Raw genomic sequence first — 16,691 nt, forward strand, 5'->3', positions numbered from 1 at the left:
AGATAAAAAAAAGAAAAGAAAGTTACAGAAGAGTAAGAATAGTATAAGCTCATTTACTTATTTAGAAAAAAAGTCCCTGTAGCTAGTTAATTATATATAGGCAGTCTCTGAGAATACAGGTAAGCTTAATAGTACTTAACCTCTGGGAAGTGGAATAAGAATTAGATGAAGACTTAATTTTCTCTATACCTTTTGATTTGCTTGTTTGTGACAGGGTCTCATTCCTATCACCCAGGCTGGAATGCAATGGCACAATCATGGCTCACTGCAGCCCGACTTGCTGGGGTCAGGTGATCTCCCACATCAGCCTACTGAGTAGCTGGAGCTATAGGCACACTCCACTACACCCCGCTAATTTTTGTATTTTTTTGTAGAGACGGCGTTTCGCCATGTTGCCCAGGCTGGTCTCGAACTCCTGGGCACTTGCCTCGTTGTCCCAAAGTGCTGGGGGTTTGATTTGTTTTTGATTTGCTTTTTAACGTGTGTATTCCAGGAGGTTTTATGGGGAAAGAATGATTTAACAAACAAAAAAAAAATAGGTAGCAGTTAAAATAAGCTTGGTCAATATGGTATCATAGGATCCCATTCAAAATAACTCTTTTAGGCTGGGCTCAGTGGCTCACACCTGTAATCCTAACACTTTCGGAGGCCAAGGCAGGGAGATGGCTTGAATCCAAGAGTTCGAAACCAGCCTAGGCAACATGGCGAAACCTCGTTTCTACAAAAAATTAGCCGGGTGTGGTGGTTCACACGTGTAGTCCCAACTACTTAGAAGGCTGAGGTGGGAGGATCACCTAAGCTCAGGAGGTCGAGGCTGTCGTGAGCCGAGATCATGCCACTGCACTGCAGCCTGGGTGACAGAGTAAGACTCTGTTTCAGAAAACAAAAAGCAAAATAACTCTTTTATAGTAAGAGTACTAGTCACTTTGCTAGATATTTTGCGTACAATATATCATTTCATCCTCACAACAACCTTTGAAGAATAGGAAGAGACTTATTAAATATAAGGTAACTTAGCCTCGAAAGAGTTAAGTAACTTGCCCAGGGTTACACAGCTTATAAGTGATGGAGCTAGAATTTTAATCCTGGTCTTACTCTAAAGACCTAATAACCAGGCTTCTAATTTCTTATAATTCTTTCTTGTGTCCCCACTTTACTTGCAAAAAAACTGGAGACACTTGTAAGCAGTTTCCCTAAGCACCAAAAAATACATCTGTAGCAGAAATCACCTGGGGAATCTTTCAGTCTGTGGATGTCAGAGCTCCACCCCAGAAGAAGAATCTCCAGAGAGGGGTCTTGGAAATCATTTTTTGTTGGGTTTGTTGTTCTGTTGTTTCTTTTAGCTCCCTTACTTAGTAGGCAGATATCTTAATATTTTTTAAATAAAGTAGATATAGCTTGAAAAAGGGGGCAGTTAATAAATTAAGGAGGCAACAGTTTTGAATTTCTACATAGCATTTTTTTCTAATTGTATGTAATTTACTCTAATAAAAACTAGTTTAAGAATAGTATAAAATGTTAGGTTGAACAATATGAAATTGCTCATAATTGACCATTTTTTACCTATAAAAATGGCAATTTTATATTTCACTGTGTTTATGTTTCTCAGTTTTTGCCCCAGGGATATGTTTCTGTTAGTGCAGCCATACCATTTAAGTTTTTATTCTAAAATTTAACTTTTGTCATTTCTTGTTCCAGTGATTGCAGTAATAGCGGCCACCCTCTTCCCCCTTTGGCCAGCAGAAATGAGAGTAGGTGTTTATTACCTCAGTGTGGGTGCAGGCTGTTTTGTAGCCAGTATTCTTCTCCTTGCTGTTGGTAAGTATTGTTATTATAAAATTGACCTCAAGAAGGTTGGTATTGAGCAGTTGGACTGTAATTTGGAGCTTCAGTAAAACTTAAGAAAAATTAATGGAGGTAAATCAAGAAGTATATGGTACTACTTTCTGAGTCAAATCTCAAAACTCAGGCTTGGTAAGATTTGTTCTGTCTGCAGAAAAAGGATTTAATACATCTTTAAAAATTTTTTTTAATTATTAAGATTATTTTTTATTGACAGATAATAATTGTGTACATTTATGGGGTACGATGTGATGTTTTGGTGTATGTGTACAATGTGGAATGTTTAAATCAAGCTAATTAACATAATTAGCATATCGATCACCTTTCTTGCCTATCATTTATTGTGAGACATTTGAAATTTACTTAGTTATTTTGAAATATACCATACATTATTATATCTTAATCTGCAAATAGATGTGCTTTAAAAATTAGTTATGGCAGAGGCGTTTAATATTTTTGCCATGGTAGATCATTTATTAGACATAATACTTTCAGTAAAACATTTTTTAATTTTGACTTAGAACAAATGCAACATCTAAATAATCTATGGATATATTTAATAAATGATTCTAAACAATTGATTTGCCATTTTGGGAAAAATCAATAATTTTCACCCAGGTACCAAAATACTAGATGCAATAAGGGGTTAATGTTTTAAAAATCAAATAGGAAAACATAAGTAAATGAATTTTCCACATTTCTGGATGATTGGGGTCTTTCATAGATTATTTGTTTAGAGGCAGGGTCTTGCTCTGTCACCCAAGCTGAAGTGCAGTGGTGAGATCATAGCTCACTGCAGCCTTGAATTCCTGGGCTTAAGCAATCCTCCTGCCTCAGTCTCCCAAGTAGCTAGGAGTACTGATGCATTTCATCATGCCTGGCTTTTTGTGGGGGAGATAGGGTATCACTCTGCCCAGGCTGGTCTGAAACTCCTGACTTCAAGTGATCCTCCAGCATTGGCCCCCCAAAGTGCTGGAATTATAAGATTGTCACCACACCCAGCCATGTTTCATAGTTAAAAAGCAATATAGGGCTGGGCACAGTGGCTCACGCCTGTAACTCCAGCAATTTGGGAGGCCGAGGTGGGTGGATGACAAGGTCAGGAGATCGAGGCCATCCTGGCCAACATGGTGAAACCCCATCTCTACTAAAAATACAAAAATTAGCTGGGTTTCGTGGCGTGCGCCTGTAATCCCAGCTACTTCAGAGGCTAAGGCAGGAGAATGGCTTGAACCCGGGAGGCAGAGATTGCAGTGAGCTGAGATACCACCACACCTGGCTAATTTTTGTATTTTTAGTAGAGATGGGGTTTCACCATGTTGGCCAGGCTAGTCTCGAACTCCTGACCTCAGGTGATCTGCCCGCCTTGGCCTCCCAAAGTGTTGGGATTACAGGCGTGAACCACCACGCCCAGCCTCCTTCCTCTGATTTGGTAACCTCTAGCAGCAGAAAAATCCCCTGCTGGTTTTGCATGGAACACGGGCACATTTGTAGGCCAAGAAACAATATCTAAGCCTGTTTGAATTTAGTGTCAGTGTAATACCTGCATCAAGAAGGAAAAGTCATAAACTTTGATCTGACATTAGACATAATAAAATTGGTGCTTTTTGCCTTTCAAATTCCTGAAATTTAGAAACTCCTTGGAAATTTTTAGCAAAGGTTTAGCTCCACTGAATAGAATTATTCTACTTGCTTATTTTTAAATTAAACCAGTGTTCACAATAGTTTATGGTTATTATGTAGTTTTGCTGTTTAAAATATTGTTTCTTCAGTAGTCTCTTTAAATAAATTTTCATTGTAAATATGCTGTGGATTTAAATATGCATTATGAACCAAATAGTCTTCTGAATTATACCAGGAAACAAACCCAACATTTTATGTTGATTCTCTTAGAAAATGCAATTCCAAATATACTTTCAAATAATTAGATATTTCTTTTATATTATTCTTTGAAGTCTTTATATATATTATGTATATCGCGTATCATATATACATATATTTATATATCATGTATATTATATATGAATATATATGATATATAGATATATGATATATCATATAATAGATATTTATTATATATCATATAATATATATCTTATATATGATATGTCATATATATGATATCTCATATATTTATATGAAATATATTTATATATATATTCATTTTTTGGAGACAGGGTCTTGCTCTGTTGCCCAGGGTAAAGTACCATGGCAGAATCATAGCTCACTGTATCCTCAAACTCCTGGGCTCAAGCAGCCCTCCCACCTTAGCCTCCTGAGTAGCTGGGACTATAGGAGCATGTTGCCATGCCTAGCTAATTTTTTTTTTTTTTAAGTCAGGGTCTTCAAATATTATGTATTGGTCACAATTATATCTGGTGTTTCTTTGAATATGCATTATTAATAATGCCATTTAAAATAAAACCTTTGGCAGTTTTCTAAAATCTGTCGCTTTTAGTATAGGAATGTTATTATAGTACATGTCACAGCTTCCCCATAATTCTTCCCTTTTCACTCTTGGTAATCTAGTGCCACATAGTGAAAAACTGTAAAACATGAACATTCTGCCATACCATTTGTATGTGATAAGAAATTAGGTTAGTGCCATTTCTATATTGCTTTTTCTTTGGTTTCATACAAGATTTCATATTATGAATCATCTGTCTTACAATCCTGTAAAACCTATCATTGCATCATAATTGGAGAAAAAAATGTACAGCCTCCTTAAATTCATTATCTCTGTTTATCAGTGGAATTTATTCTTAAATCATAATTTTAAGCATATTTACCTTTTCCGTTTATACCACGAAAGATTCTAATGTGTACAGGAGTCTTTCAGAATATTTATATTCTTGTGAAAATAAAAATTGCTATTTTTAAAAGTCAAGACAGCTATAATGATTTTCTTCCATTTATACAAAGCAAAATAATGGAAGACACATAGATTAGCGTATTTCAGGCTTTATATGAAAACAGTGACAGAATTGTCTAAAGAAAACAAAAACCAAAACTCCTGTCATAATTGATTAGTCTGTAACATTCACATAATCATCATGACCTTTTAAAAAACAGGAAAAAATCACTCAGCTCTACATAATTGGTAAATTCAGAGAAAACTAAATATTGGGGTTTGTGATAACTCATTACTACAAATTTTAAAATTCAAATTCCATTTTTCTACAGTTTTTTCATAATACAGTGTTATAAAAGAGTAAACCTTATGTGTTTAAGTGATCTTGCTTTCATTAACATTGTATTTTTCCTAATATTGAGAGGATTGGTCTTTAAATAAGCAAAAATTACATAGTTTACCTAACTAATAAAACAAAAAGGTCAGGTTCAGTGACTCACAACTGCGATCCCAACTACTCGGGAGGCTGAGGTGAGAGGATCACATAAAGCCAGGAGTTTAAGACTGGCCTGGACAACATAGCAAGAACCTGTCTATCAAAGTAGGTAGATAGGTAGAGAGAGAGGGAGGATAGAGAGAGAGAGATTAGATAAATAAATGATAGATACATACCTGTAATCCCTGCACTTTGGGAGTCTGAGCCCAGGAGTTCAAGACCAGACTGGGCAACTTGGCAAGACCCCATCTCTACAAAAAATACAAAAATTAGCGGACCATGGTGGCATGTACCTGCTACTTGGAGGCTGAGGTGGGAGGATTGCTTGAGCCCAGGAGGTTGAGGCTGCAGCGAGTCATGATTGTGCCACTGCACTCCAGCCTGGGTGACAGAGCAAGACCTTGTCCTCAATAAATAAATAAGACAACAAGGATTAAAAGATGGAAACTTTCTAATACTGGGGTTCCTTATCCAGGGCTAATTTATCCTTTAGGCATAGTAAACGTGTGCCTTGGACCAAGATACATATAGGGGTCCACAGAAATATTTTCATTTTTATTTCTTTTAAATCAGAAGTAGTAATGTATATACATGTATGTAATAGCAAACCTATACAGTATTTTATTCATGTTTATACAGATGTACAGAAAATATAGTCATAAATGTATAGAAAATATAATATTTAATAGTTTTTGTGGAGTAAGTGCCTTACAAAGGCAAAAGGGCCTAGGGCCTTGGGAAGTATGATGCAGCCCTGCTTTTCCTTCTTAAAGGCTTCCTTCCTAAACACCTTTCATCTCTTTATTTTATTCTTTTCCTACACCATGATCTTATGAATACTTAAATTCCCAACTGATTGCTATGTGTATTGAAGCATAATATCACAAAGTACATAAATCAGAAGTGTATATCCATGTAAGTGTACACCCAGATGGAAAAAAGAAGTAATTTTTTTCAGAGTGACATTATTGCATTGTGACCTCAAGTTCAGAGCAACATTCTGTGCCCCTAGAATACCGTGATAGCTGCTAAACTAGTCAGGAATTTTTTGTTTTCAAGCATGCAGTGGTGTAATTATAGCTCACTGCAGCCTCGAGCTCCTGGGCTCAAGTGATCCTCCCAAGTAGCTGGGATTAGAGGTTTAGCCACCACGCCCAGCACTAATCAGGATTTAAATATTAATATTTAAGGTGTATGAAATGTGCAGATAATAAAACTGTTTTCCCAGCTTTTTATTAACAAATACTCCCTTCTGAGGCAGTGTTTGAATTACTCAATTAGAGAAATTTTTCTCCCCACAGCTCGATGCATTCTATTTCTCATCATTTGGCTCATAACTGGAGGAAGGCACCACTTTTGGTTCTTGCCAAATCTGACTGCTGATGTGGGCTTCATTGACTCCTTCAGGCCTCTGTACACACATGAATACAAAGGACCAAAAGCAGACTTAAAGAAAGATGAGAAATCTGAAACCAAAAAGCAACAGAAGTCCGACAGTGAGGAAAAGTCAGACAGTGAGAAAAAGGAAGATGAGGAGGGGAAAGTAGGACCAGGAAATCATGGAACAGAAGGCTCGGGGGGAGAACGGCATTCAGACACGGACAGTGACAGGAGGGAAGATGATCGATCCCAGCACAGTAGTGGAAATGGAAATGATTTTGAAATGATAACAAAAGAGGAACTGGAACAGCAAACAGATGGGGATTGTGAAGAGGATGAGGAAGAGGAAAATGATGGAGAAACACCTAAATCTTCACATGAAAAATCATAATCTGACTAATTTTGGGACTCAATGAATAAGTACAAGAGGTTGGATTTTCTATGTTGGCTGATTACCATATTGAACACATGGCATTTGTAGCATTCTTTAAATCTATTTACTGAAATGTATTTGACATTCAAGCAGTTATATTCAGTCCTTCATTTTATAGAATATTCGCACTATTATTGGTACAGTTTAAAGCCATTAATATGTTTTATCCATTTGATAATTTTACAGTAAGTAGGTCTCATTCATTTTGACAGTTATCAAAGATGTACTTTCCACAGTTAAATTTACATTAATGGCAATTTTTGATAGTTTTATGGCTTTTTACTGTTAGACTAATCAAAAATAACTTTAAAAGGAACAAAGAAACTCCAACATTTCACATTATGCATAGTTATATAGCCATTTCACAGTTTCTTTAAGATGTGTAAACTCATTGTCCTTGATAGTTTTTATTTTTCATTATAAAATTATACCAGGAGATTTCTTTTAAGATTCTGAGTTAGCAGAGTTCAAAACTATTTTGTGGAAACAAGCCAACTAGTAACAATGCAGCAACACTTCTGGTTTAGCTAAATTATTTTTCCAATGTAGGAAATCCACACTGCTTTGTACGTCTGACTCAGAGAAAGATGGTCGTCTCCAGCAGAGAAAGTGAACAGCATTTGTTGGAAGGTGATGGCTCTCCCTCCTCCCTCCCCATTTCATTGGCGTAACGTAAAGTGTATTCTGTACATAATTTACAAATAAAACATTTTATTTTAATTGTTACTTATTATTTAGATATTTCTCAACACTTAAATTCATAAAATTAAGACCATGTAAGGGTATGTTTTTAGAGAAATGGAAGTTTGAGTAACCCACAGAACATCTGTGATCTTTCTACAGCAGCTTCAGTTTTGTGCCAACATTCCATGTATTTTGAATATGAGCAAAAACTGATCTTTATTAAATAAGAGCAGACTTAAAGTAGCTTTGTACGCCTTAATGTTCATTTTGATTTATTTTAAATCTTTACATTCAGAAATGAGATACTGTATTATCAGACCAGGAGGCATTGCTGTGAAAGATAATTTCCTATTCTAAAATATCAAATTTAAAATAAAGATAATGAAAGAAAACATAAGAGAACTATTGGACTCTAATTGCTTTGAACTAGTTTTGCAGTTTGACTTTACGTCTTATACATCTTAGTTACAAGTCTTTGGAAACTCTTGTTTACTTATGAGCATAATCATTCCTTGGAGTTATACTTATATAAACTAATAATGAATATTAAATGATTTTTCTTCAGTCACAGTGAGAGCATCTTGCTTTGTGGTTGAAATAGGTAGTGTATGTCAGTCTTTGCTTTAGGCTGTTTCTCATCTAAGTGTTTGAATTAAAGATGTTAAATTTTTCTAATTGTGAAAAATATGTTTTCTGTATCGACACATTTTATTAAACTTGGCTTGATTGCTTCTTTATAGTAGTCCCTGTAAGTGGACATAAATGTGGCTATTTGATGTTAATGCAACTATGTCAAGGCTGCAATCACTTTAAGAGTTTCTTTTTAGCAAATGTTCATTGATGAAGTGCCTGGGTATTTTCCCCTCCCATTTGCAGAGCTCTACTACTTCATTTCCACAGTAAGCATATATATAATGATCACTTCTGAGTTTATCACCAGTAACATTGATACCTATTTTGGGGTATAAACATGGTGTTTTTCAGAAATAAAAATGATTTCATTAACCTTTACTATTACTGTGATAATACCCAGGCACTCAATATTCATCCTGAAATTTTTTATAATATGTAATTTGTCTAGTCTTAAAGACATTTGGAGCATGGCCAACAGGAAGGTCAGCTTCTTACTGATGTGTGTGGATTCTTACAGAATGTTAGTACAAATTTTTATAAATATTTGGTGATCCCTGGGGGGAAATATCATTCTTACTATGGTTAGAAAGTGAATTAGAAATTTCAGCTCAGTTTCTATTTTACTATTCAAGTTGTGTACTTTAAACAAATATAAAAATCAAAAGGCTGCCTCTATTACAATCCTCAGTGGAATAGATGGCTATCTTTCTTGGCTAACATTAAATATTCTTGTACCAGAGCATGGAAAATTGTTTATAATTGTTAATAGAATGGCGATTTTTTTTTTTAAGAACTTCAGATTTGCTATGCTGCTGTAAGTAGAAAGCATGAAGCTTTTTGATCATGTAGGGCTTATTGTAGAGGGTATCAATTGGCCTAACTAAGCAGGATTGAATTTACCAGAGGCTAAGTTCAGATAGTAAGAATAATGCATATGTGATTGTTCTTAAAGTCAATGTATTAAATAAGATATTTTTCCTTTTCCCTCTTACTGGATTTTTCAATTTTCAAACCATATGGCCTAGATAACTTTAATTGAAATAATATAGATTTAGTTGAATACTATTCAGGAAGTAATAAATTTTAATATATCACATTGAAATTATGCAGTGGTGATGAATTTTGGTGTTTCCCCCCTCTTTCTGGTTTTACATCATGAGGATCAGTTAGCTGCTGACAAGAAAAATCATCTTGTGTCTTTTGTAAATTGAATTTTTTTTTAAATCTTTATTAGGAACTGGAAAACAGCAAGTATGGTTGATTCTCATTATTCAAGGTAGTTATGTTCTATAAAGTCATTGCGAACACTGAATTAGCAAATATAGAACCTAGGGGAAATACAAGGCTAGATTTCTGCAAGCCACTGGTCACATTTTCATCAAGCAGTCAACATGTAAATTTCTGTTGTAAAGACACCTTATTTAATATAGTCGATTCATTAACATTGAAGTCATGACCAACAACACTGTAACTCATGCCTGAATGAAGCTTATCTGACACATAAGCTTCACAAGGCACACAACAGCCTTTTTGCCCTTAGGAACAGCTTTTTGCCCTTAGCACTATGCTTGGCGGCCATTTTAAACCGTGAAATCAAAAAAAGAACAGAAATGCAAAAACCATGGCATTAGCGTAAAAAGGACACGTTTATAGTATGAAAGCTGGAACATGGCCTTGTTCAACCTCAGCTCAGAATATGTGTACAGCAAGTTTTTTGCTGTACCACAAAATTTTAGGTTAGGCAAATTCACAAATACGGAATCCATGAATAATGAGGATCAACTGTACTTAACTATATTTTAAAGCTGTGACATTTATCTACCTGGTTTATGGAATAGAATTTATTGCTGAATCATGCTCCAGTATTTGAGTGATGTTTTAAATATCCTATGTCTGAAAATAATTCCTCCTAATTGTGTGGTAATTTGCTTTTACTGTTTCAGCAGTATTTCAGGTCTTTGTTCATTCACTCAGTAATACTGAGCACTTACCATGTACCAGAATTTTACTAGGCACAACCACGAATAAAAATACAATTCTCTTGCACCATTAAATAGTGTGTTAAGTGCTACGGCAGCAAATTGCTACATGTGCTGGATATCTCTTGTTTTCCCCTCCAGCTCCACTCTGCTCTTGCCCACAAAGCTGACCCGAATGGACCACAGCAGTGGGCTCCTATGCCTCCTGGCTTCTGAGTGGGTTTGGCCAAGGAGTGTCCTGGCCAGAGATCAGAGGATGGTAGTAGGGTGCCTATTCTCGGCTCTTCTCCTGGGGTTGGGGGGCTGCCTTAGCAGCCAAAGGTCACTTCTCCCAAACCCCTTCCCTGCTTTCCAGGTTGCCAGTCCCTGCACTCTTCCTTTCTGGCCAAGGATGATGTCAGTTCTGCTGCTACTAGCCTGGAGTTGCAGAAGCTACTGTGCTTCCTCTGTGGGTAGCCTATACCTATACTTATCTCCTCATAATATCTTAATGTAAAGAACCATCTGTTTCTTATTGGAATCAAGACCAATACCAAGGAGAAATTCCTAGGGAACAAAAATTCCAATGAGGAATTGACCTCTTTGTCAGATCCTTATCATCAAGCATTAGAAAAGATCTCATAACTTTATACAGCATGTTGTAAGCGTTTTGATAACTAAAATCCTGTTCTAGTGAATGTCATGCAGATAACTACACAAGGAGATTAATTTAAATTTGCCTTCTTTGGCAAGCCCTTAAACCAATGGCTAAAGCAGTTAGTTTCTGAGTAGGTCCCAATGCATTTATTTCATTTGTCCAAACTAGCACAGAGATCCTTTGATACTTTAATTGCATGGCTTTTCCAATCAGACGAAATTTCAGTCTGAGAGAGGACATATTTTCTGAGGTTTATAGTTTTAGGATTGTCCAAAAGGCCTATGATCTCTTCTTAGCATGACAGAAAGAGGGAAAGATAAGTTAAATTTCAAGGGGGTCATATCATCACACTTTGGTCTTATTTCATTTTCAATGATTTCCTAGATCACTTTAACTTTTTTGTGTCATGGACTCCTCAGAATAATGGGGTTTTTTGTTTGTTTGTTTGTTTGTTTGTTTGAGATGGAGTCTCACTCTGTCACCCAGGCTGGAGTGCAGTGGCGAAATCTCGGCTCACTGCAACCTCCGCCTCCTGAGGTTCAAGTGATCCTCCTGCCTCAGCCTCCCAAGTAGCTGGGATTACAGGCGCATGCCACCACACCCAGCTAATTTTTGTATTTTTTAGTAGAGACAGGGTTTCACCGTGTTGGCGAGACTGATCTTGAACTCCTGACATCAGGTGATCCACCTGCCTCGGCCTCCCAAAGTGCTGGGATTACAGGCATGAGCCACCATGCCTGGCCAGAATAATGTTTTTAAATGCAGAAAAGGAAATGCATGGGGTTACAAAGGAAACCAATTACACTGAAGTGTAAGCTACCAAATAATTTATGATGTGGTAGTTATAGGTGTGCATTTAATAGCCAGATCTACGAGTGGATGTAATAACTGCTATGATGTTGAAGTAGCATAAAACATATATTAGATATCTGCAACAACTGTGATGTAACATGAAAATACCTGATTTTTGTTGACAAAGTTACTGCTAGTACAACTGTGGATTGTTGTCTGCACTCGTCATTGAAGGAAATACTAAATTTTAGTTTTAGGCTAGTGAAATTAAAGTTAATTTTTCCCATCCAAGTTCATGTATCTTCTGAATTCTATCCGTGAATCCCTTAGAGGTCTGTGAATTGTAGGTTAAGAACCCCTGCCCTAGCTAATCAGATCCACCAATGTTTCAAATAGGACTATAACTTATTCAAAGGCCAATGATACTTCGCATAATTCAATTTTAATATTATTCACATTTCATGTCACAAATTTAGTAAGTTACATGTGTTATGTGATGTTTTGTTTTGATAGATTATATCTTACTCCTAAATAAAAAGTCAAGATTTTTGTAGCAACTTCTATTTATTTTATGTATTTATTTATTTTGAGATGGGGGTCTCCTTGCTCTGTCACTCAGGCTGGAGTACAGTGGTACAATCACGGCTCACTGCAGCCTTGACCTCCTGGGCTCAAGTGATCCTCCCACCTCAGCCTCCCAAGTAGCTGGGACTACAATTGCATGCTACCACACCCAGCTAATTTTATGATTTTCATAAAGATGGGGTCTCCCTACGTTGTCCATGTCGGCTTTGAACTCCTGGGCTCAAGTGATCCTCTTGCCTTGGCCTCCGAAAGTTGTGGATTACAGATATGAGCCGCCATGTCCAGCCTGAAGCATCTTTTAAATGGGAGAAGCAAAACAGGATCTTACCAATGCTAAGATTATCTTTCAGTCATTCAGCAAACATTTGTGGAGTGATTACTATGTGCTAAGCATTGTGCAATCACAAAACTCAAAAAGCTAGTTTAGTAAGAGAGACAAGTATTCATGCAAACAGTGGCAATGGTGTTGTGTAATGTCAAAAGTATCTGTGACGTGCTTATGAGATCACATAAGTGAATACCCAGCCCAGATTAGGAAGGTCAGGAAAGGCATCCCATAGAAGTATCATGAGCTAGATCTTGAAGAATGAGTGGGTATTAGCCAAGTAAAGACTAGGGGAATTCTGGGCCACTGCAGCAAGATGTGCAAAAATAAGACAGCAGAGTGAGCGTGGCATCCCCTGAAACTGAAACTAGTTAAGGTGCAGCTGGAAAAGAGAAACGTTTAGAGAGGGATACAGGTGGCAAGTCATTGTTTGACCAGAATCCCTTCCTTTAGAAAATATTCCTTTCCCTTCTGTGGTGCTCCTCATTCCATTCCACGGTGACTGGCCTCCAGGATGAGCACTCAGTTCACACCAGGCCAATTGAAGTCTTCTCATTTACTCAGGGGTCTTGAATTCCAAGGACCATGTGGACCTGAAGAAACCAATGGCTATGCTGCCTTCACATGAATGGAGCCTGTCTAGAAATAGAACCAACAAGAAAAAAACAGAACCAAGGGTGGATCAGGAAGACAAGGCCTTAATGCCATCTTTGAACTCCTAGATCTAGCCTGGCCTAAAGCCATCCCTGGGCTTTTCAGTTGCATGAGCCAACAGATTTGTCATTTTTTCTCAGTTATTTTGAATGAGATTTCTGTCACTGGGAACTGAAAGATGACTGAGTTGCACACAGTAAGTATGAACAGTGACACTAAAATACCTTTGGAGCAGATTGACTCAAAGCAGGAGAGTGACACATTCAGATTTGCATCTTAGACTACACTAATCACATAGAAAATGGCATGGCAAGGAGCCAGGCTTAGATATTTTCTGGATACTTCCAGTATTTCTCAGATTTACACATTCTAACCACAACTCCCCTCTTGTTGTTAAAAACAATTTGTTTTCTTATTACGGAAAAATCACAAACTTATAAGCAAAAATAACCAGAAAACTCACAAACCTACTGTCTTAGTCCATTTTGTGTAGCTATAACAGAATACCACAGACTGGGTAATTTATAAAGAAAATAAACTGACAGGGCATGGTGGCTCATGCCTGTAATCCCACCACTTTGGGAGGCCAAGGCGGGTGGATCACCTGAGGTCAGGCGTTCGAGACCAGCCTGGCTAACATGGCAAAACCCCGACTCTACTGAAAATATAAAAATTAGCTGGGTGTGGTGGTGTGCACCTGTAGTCCCAGTTACTTGGGAGGCTGTGACAGGCGAATCGCTTGAACCCAGGAGGCAGAGGTTGCAGTGAGCTGAGATCACACCACTGCACTCCAGCCTGGGCAAGAGAGTGAGATTCTGTCTCAAGAAAAAAAAAAAAAAAAAAGAAGAAGCTTATTTGACTCATGAGTTTGGAGGCTGAGAAGTCCAAGAGCATGGCACTGGGATCTAGTGAGGGCTTTCGTGCTGCATCCCATGGTGGAAGGCAGAAGGGCAAGACAAGATGAAAGCCAGTGAGCAAGAGGGGGCTGAACTGGCTTTTATAACAAGCCCACTCTCATGATAATAACAATGCATCTGTGAAGGCAGAGCCCTTATGGCCTAATCACCTCTTAAAGGTTCCACCTCTTAATATCATCACAATGGCAATTAAATTTCAGCATGAGTTTTGAGGGGGACATTGAAACCATAGCACCTACCTTCAGAGACAACTACTGTTAAAACTCATATATATCCTTCTATAGCTCTTATATGTGTAACATGTATGTCTCTGTTCACTGAGGTGAGGAGATAGTAAATAAATGGGATCATACCATGTATACTTTATATTAAGAGTATTCAGAAATTAACGATCTAGAAAAAGAACATGTTGTGTGGAACCAAAGACACCATTTTTTCAGAAGAACAAATTATTGACCAGCTTATGATTTTAAATTGTATTTCTGCTCACCAACTTCAAGCTTCAGATTGTGAAGTTATCCTTAGACTAAGTATACAGTAAATGCATGTTACAAAGTATTTCACATTACAGTGTTTTTAATGATCAACATTTGAGGGGATTAGAAGGAAGAATTTATTATTAACTTGCCATATCCTCAAATACATACACCTTTAACAATTATGGCACTTTGCACTGCAAAGAAAAAAATAAAGGGCAGTAACAAGTAAATTAGTACACAACAAGGCTCTTGAAAACAAGAGCAGTAACTGCAGAAACTGGTCTGTACTTACAGAGTCTGGACAATATCTGACAGACTGCACAGCTATAAAGAGTGGTTGGATACTACATAAAGCAAAGCAAGTTGCATCTCTATCCCATCTTTCTAGTTGCATACACTCCACAGGGTTCAATTACAAAATTGAAACCCTATTCTTAATAACTTTTTTTCTTATTGTCCTTTAATAAAAGAACCATCAGAGTTCTCCACTTTTCAATCGCATATGCTGTCTTCTATCTCACCTTCCATCCCACCCCTAATTTAGTCTCCTTCCAAAGGACTGATTGCAAATTTCACTACTTAACAAACAACATATGCAGCCGGGTGTGGTGGCTCATGCCTGTAATCCCAGCACTTTGGGAGGCCGAGGCAGGCGGATCACGAGGTCAGGAGATCAAGACCATCCCAGCCAACATGGTGAAACCCTGTCTCTACTAAAAATACAAAAATTAGCCGGGCGTAGAGGTGCACACCTGTAGTCCCAGCTAGTCGGGAGGCTGAGGCAGGAGAATTGCTTGAACCTAGGAGGCAGAGGCTGCAGTGAGCCGAGATCACGCTACTGCACTCGTCTGGGCGACAGAGCGAGACTCCGTCAAAAAAAAAAAAAAAAGAAAACATGCAAGATTCAGATGTCTCGTGCTTCCCTCTGCCTCCACCCAAAGTTTCTTATTAACAGTATTGGTGGGAGCATGACGTGTTTGTTTGAACAGTTCCATCAATGCCAAGCCACGATTATACACGGATAATGTCCCTATAGAAGGGAAGCAACTCCTGGAAAATGAGCTCGAATGTTCAGCCCCATTGCCACCTCACATTCTTTATTCCCCACCACACAGATTGAGAGGGATGCGGTGACCAGACAGAGGAATGCCATTGAGACTCCCAGCACAGACCGTAGACTGCTTTTCTCAGGAGGCAATGGCAGTTCTCTGCAATACTCAGAAGGCAAGTCACCTGAAGAATCTTAAAACTGGAGACCTGCTGCACAATCCTTTTCTTTCTTCATTCAGTCAACATTTACTGAGCCTCGACTATATGCTGAACAATAATATAAATGAGGAACCCATAGTCCCGGCTCAGAATCCGGGGAAGGAGCAAGGAAACCAGCGGCTGCCTGCACATGCACACGTTGCCGGAGGAGATCCATCTTCTGCCCTAAAAGCTACAATCTCCGCCATCGGAAAGCTTCCAGCCTGGTAGGGTTATGATAAGGCAAACAGACAGACACAAACAAAGTGCTGCAGGCTTTGAGAAAGAAGTTAGATGGTGAAGGATTGCGGAGGCAAAAAGAGGCGAGCGATCAGAGAGCTCTTACTCTACAAGGGAGGATTTTACAGCAGCCATCACTCCTTAGTCTCTGTTTCCTTTTTATCACCGACACAAATGCTTCTGAGAACTTAGAATACTGCCCACCAGGAGTTTACAAATCCAAGTGAAAACTAACCACTAACTGACGGAGTAGAAAGGAAAGGAACAGGCCGGGCGCGGCGGCTCATGCCCATAATCCCAGCACTTTGGGAGGCAGAGGCGTGCGGATCGTCTGCGGTCAGGAGTTTGAGACCAGCCTGGCCAACATGGTGAAACTCCGTCTCTACTAAAAATACAAAAATTAGCCGGGCGTGGTGGCGGGAGCCTGTAATCCCAGCTACTCAGGAGGCTGAGGCAGGAGAATCGCTTGAACCCGGGAGGCAGAGGTTGCAGTGAGCTGAGATCGCGGCCACTGCA

At 38.2% G+C, this 16,691-nt stretch overlaps 1 protein-coding gene across 3 annotated transcripts in view; it reads left to right on the forward strand.

The window, feature by feature from the left end:
• Positions 1 to 10,373, forward strand: part of SEC62 (SEC62 homolog, preprotein translocation factor) — a 30,442-nt gene extending 20,069 nt beyond the window's left edge. For all 3 annotated transcript variants that reach the window (XM_003817671.6, XM_008970911.3, XM_055110668.2), the window contains 2 exons: positions 1,699 to 1,818; positions 6,491 to 10,373. In XM_003817671.6, the coding sequence (XP_003817719.1) occupies positions 1,699 to 1,818; positions 6,491 to 6,960 (590 nt within the window). In that variant the 3' untranslated portion in view covers positions 6,961 to 10,373. The remainder of the gene's footprint in view (positions 1 to 1,698; positions 1,819 to 6,490) is intronic.
• The last annotated feature ends 6,318 nt before the right edge of the window (positions 10,374 to 16,691 follow it).

The sequence above is a fragment of the Pan paniscus genome, chromosome 2, assembly GCF_029289425.2.
Source record: "Pan paniscus chromosome 2, NHGRI_mPanPan1-v2.0_pri, whole genome shotgun sequence".
Taxonomy (NCBI): domain Eukaryota; kingdom Metazoa; phylum Chordata; class Mammalia; order Primates; family Hominidae; genus Pan; species Pan paniscus.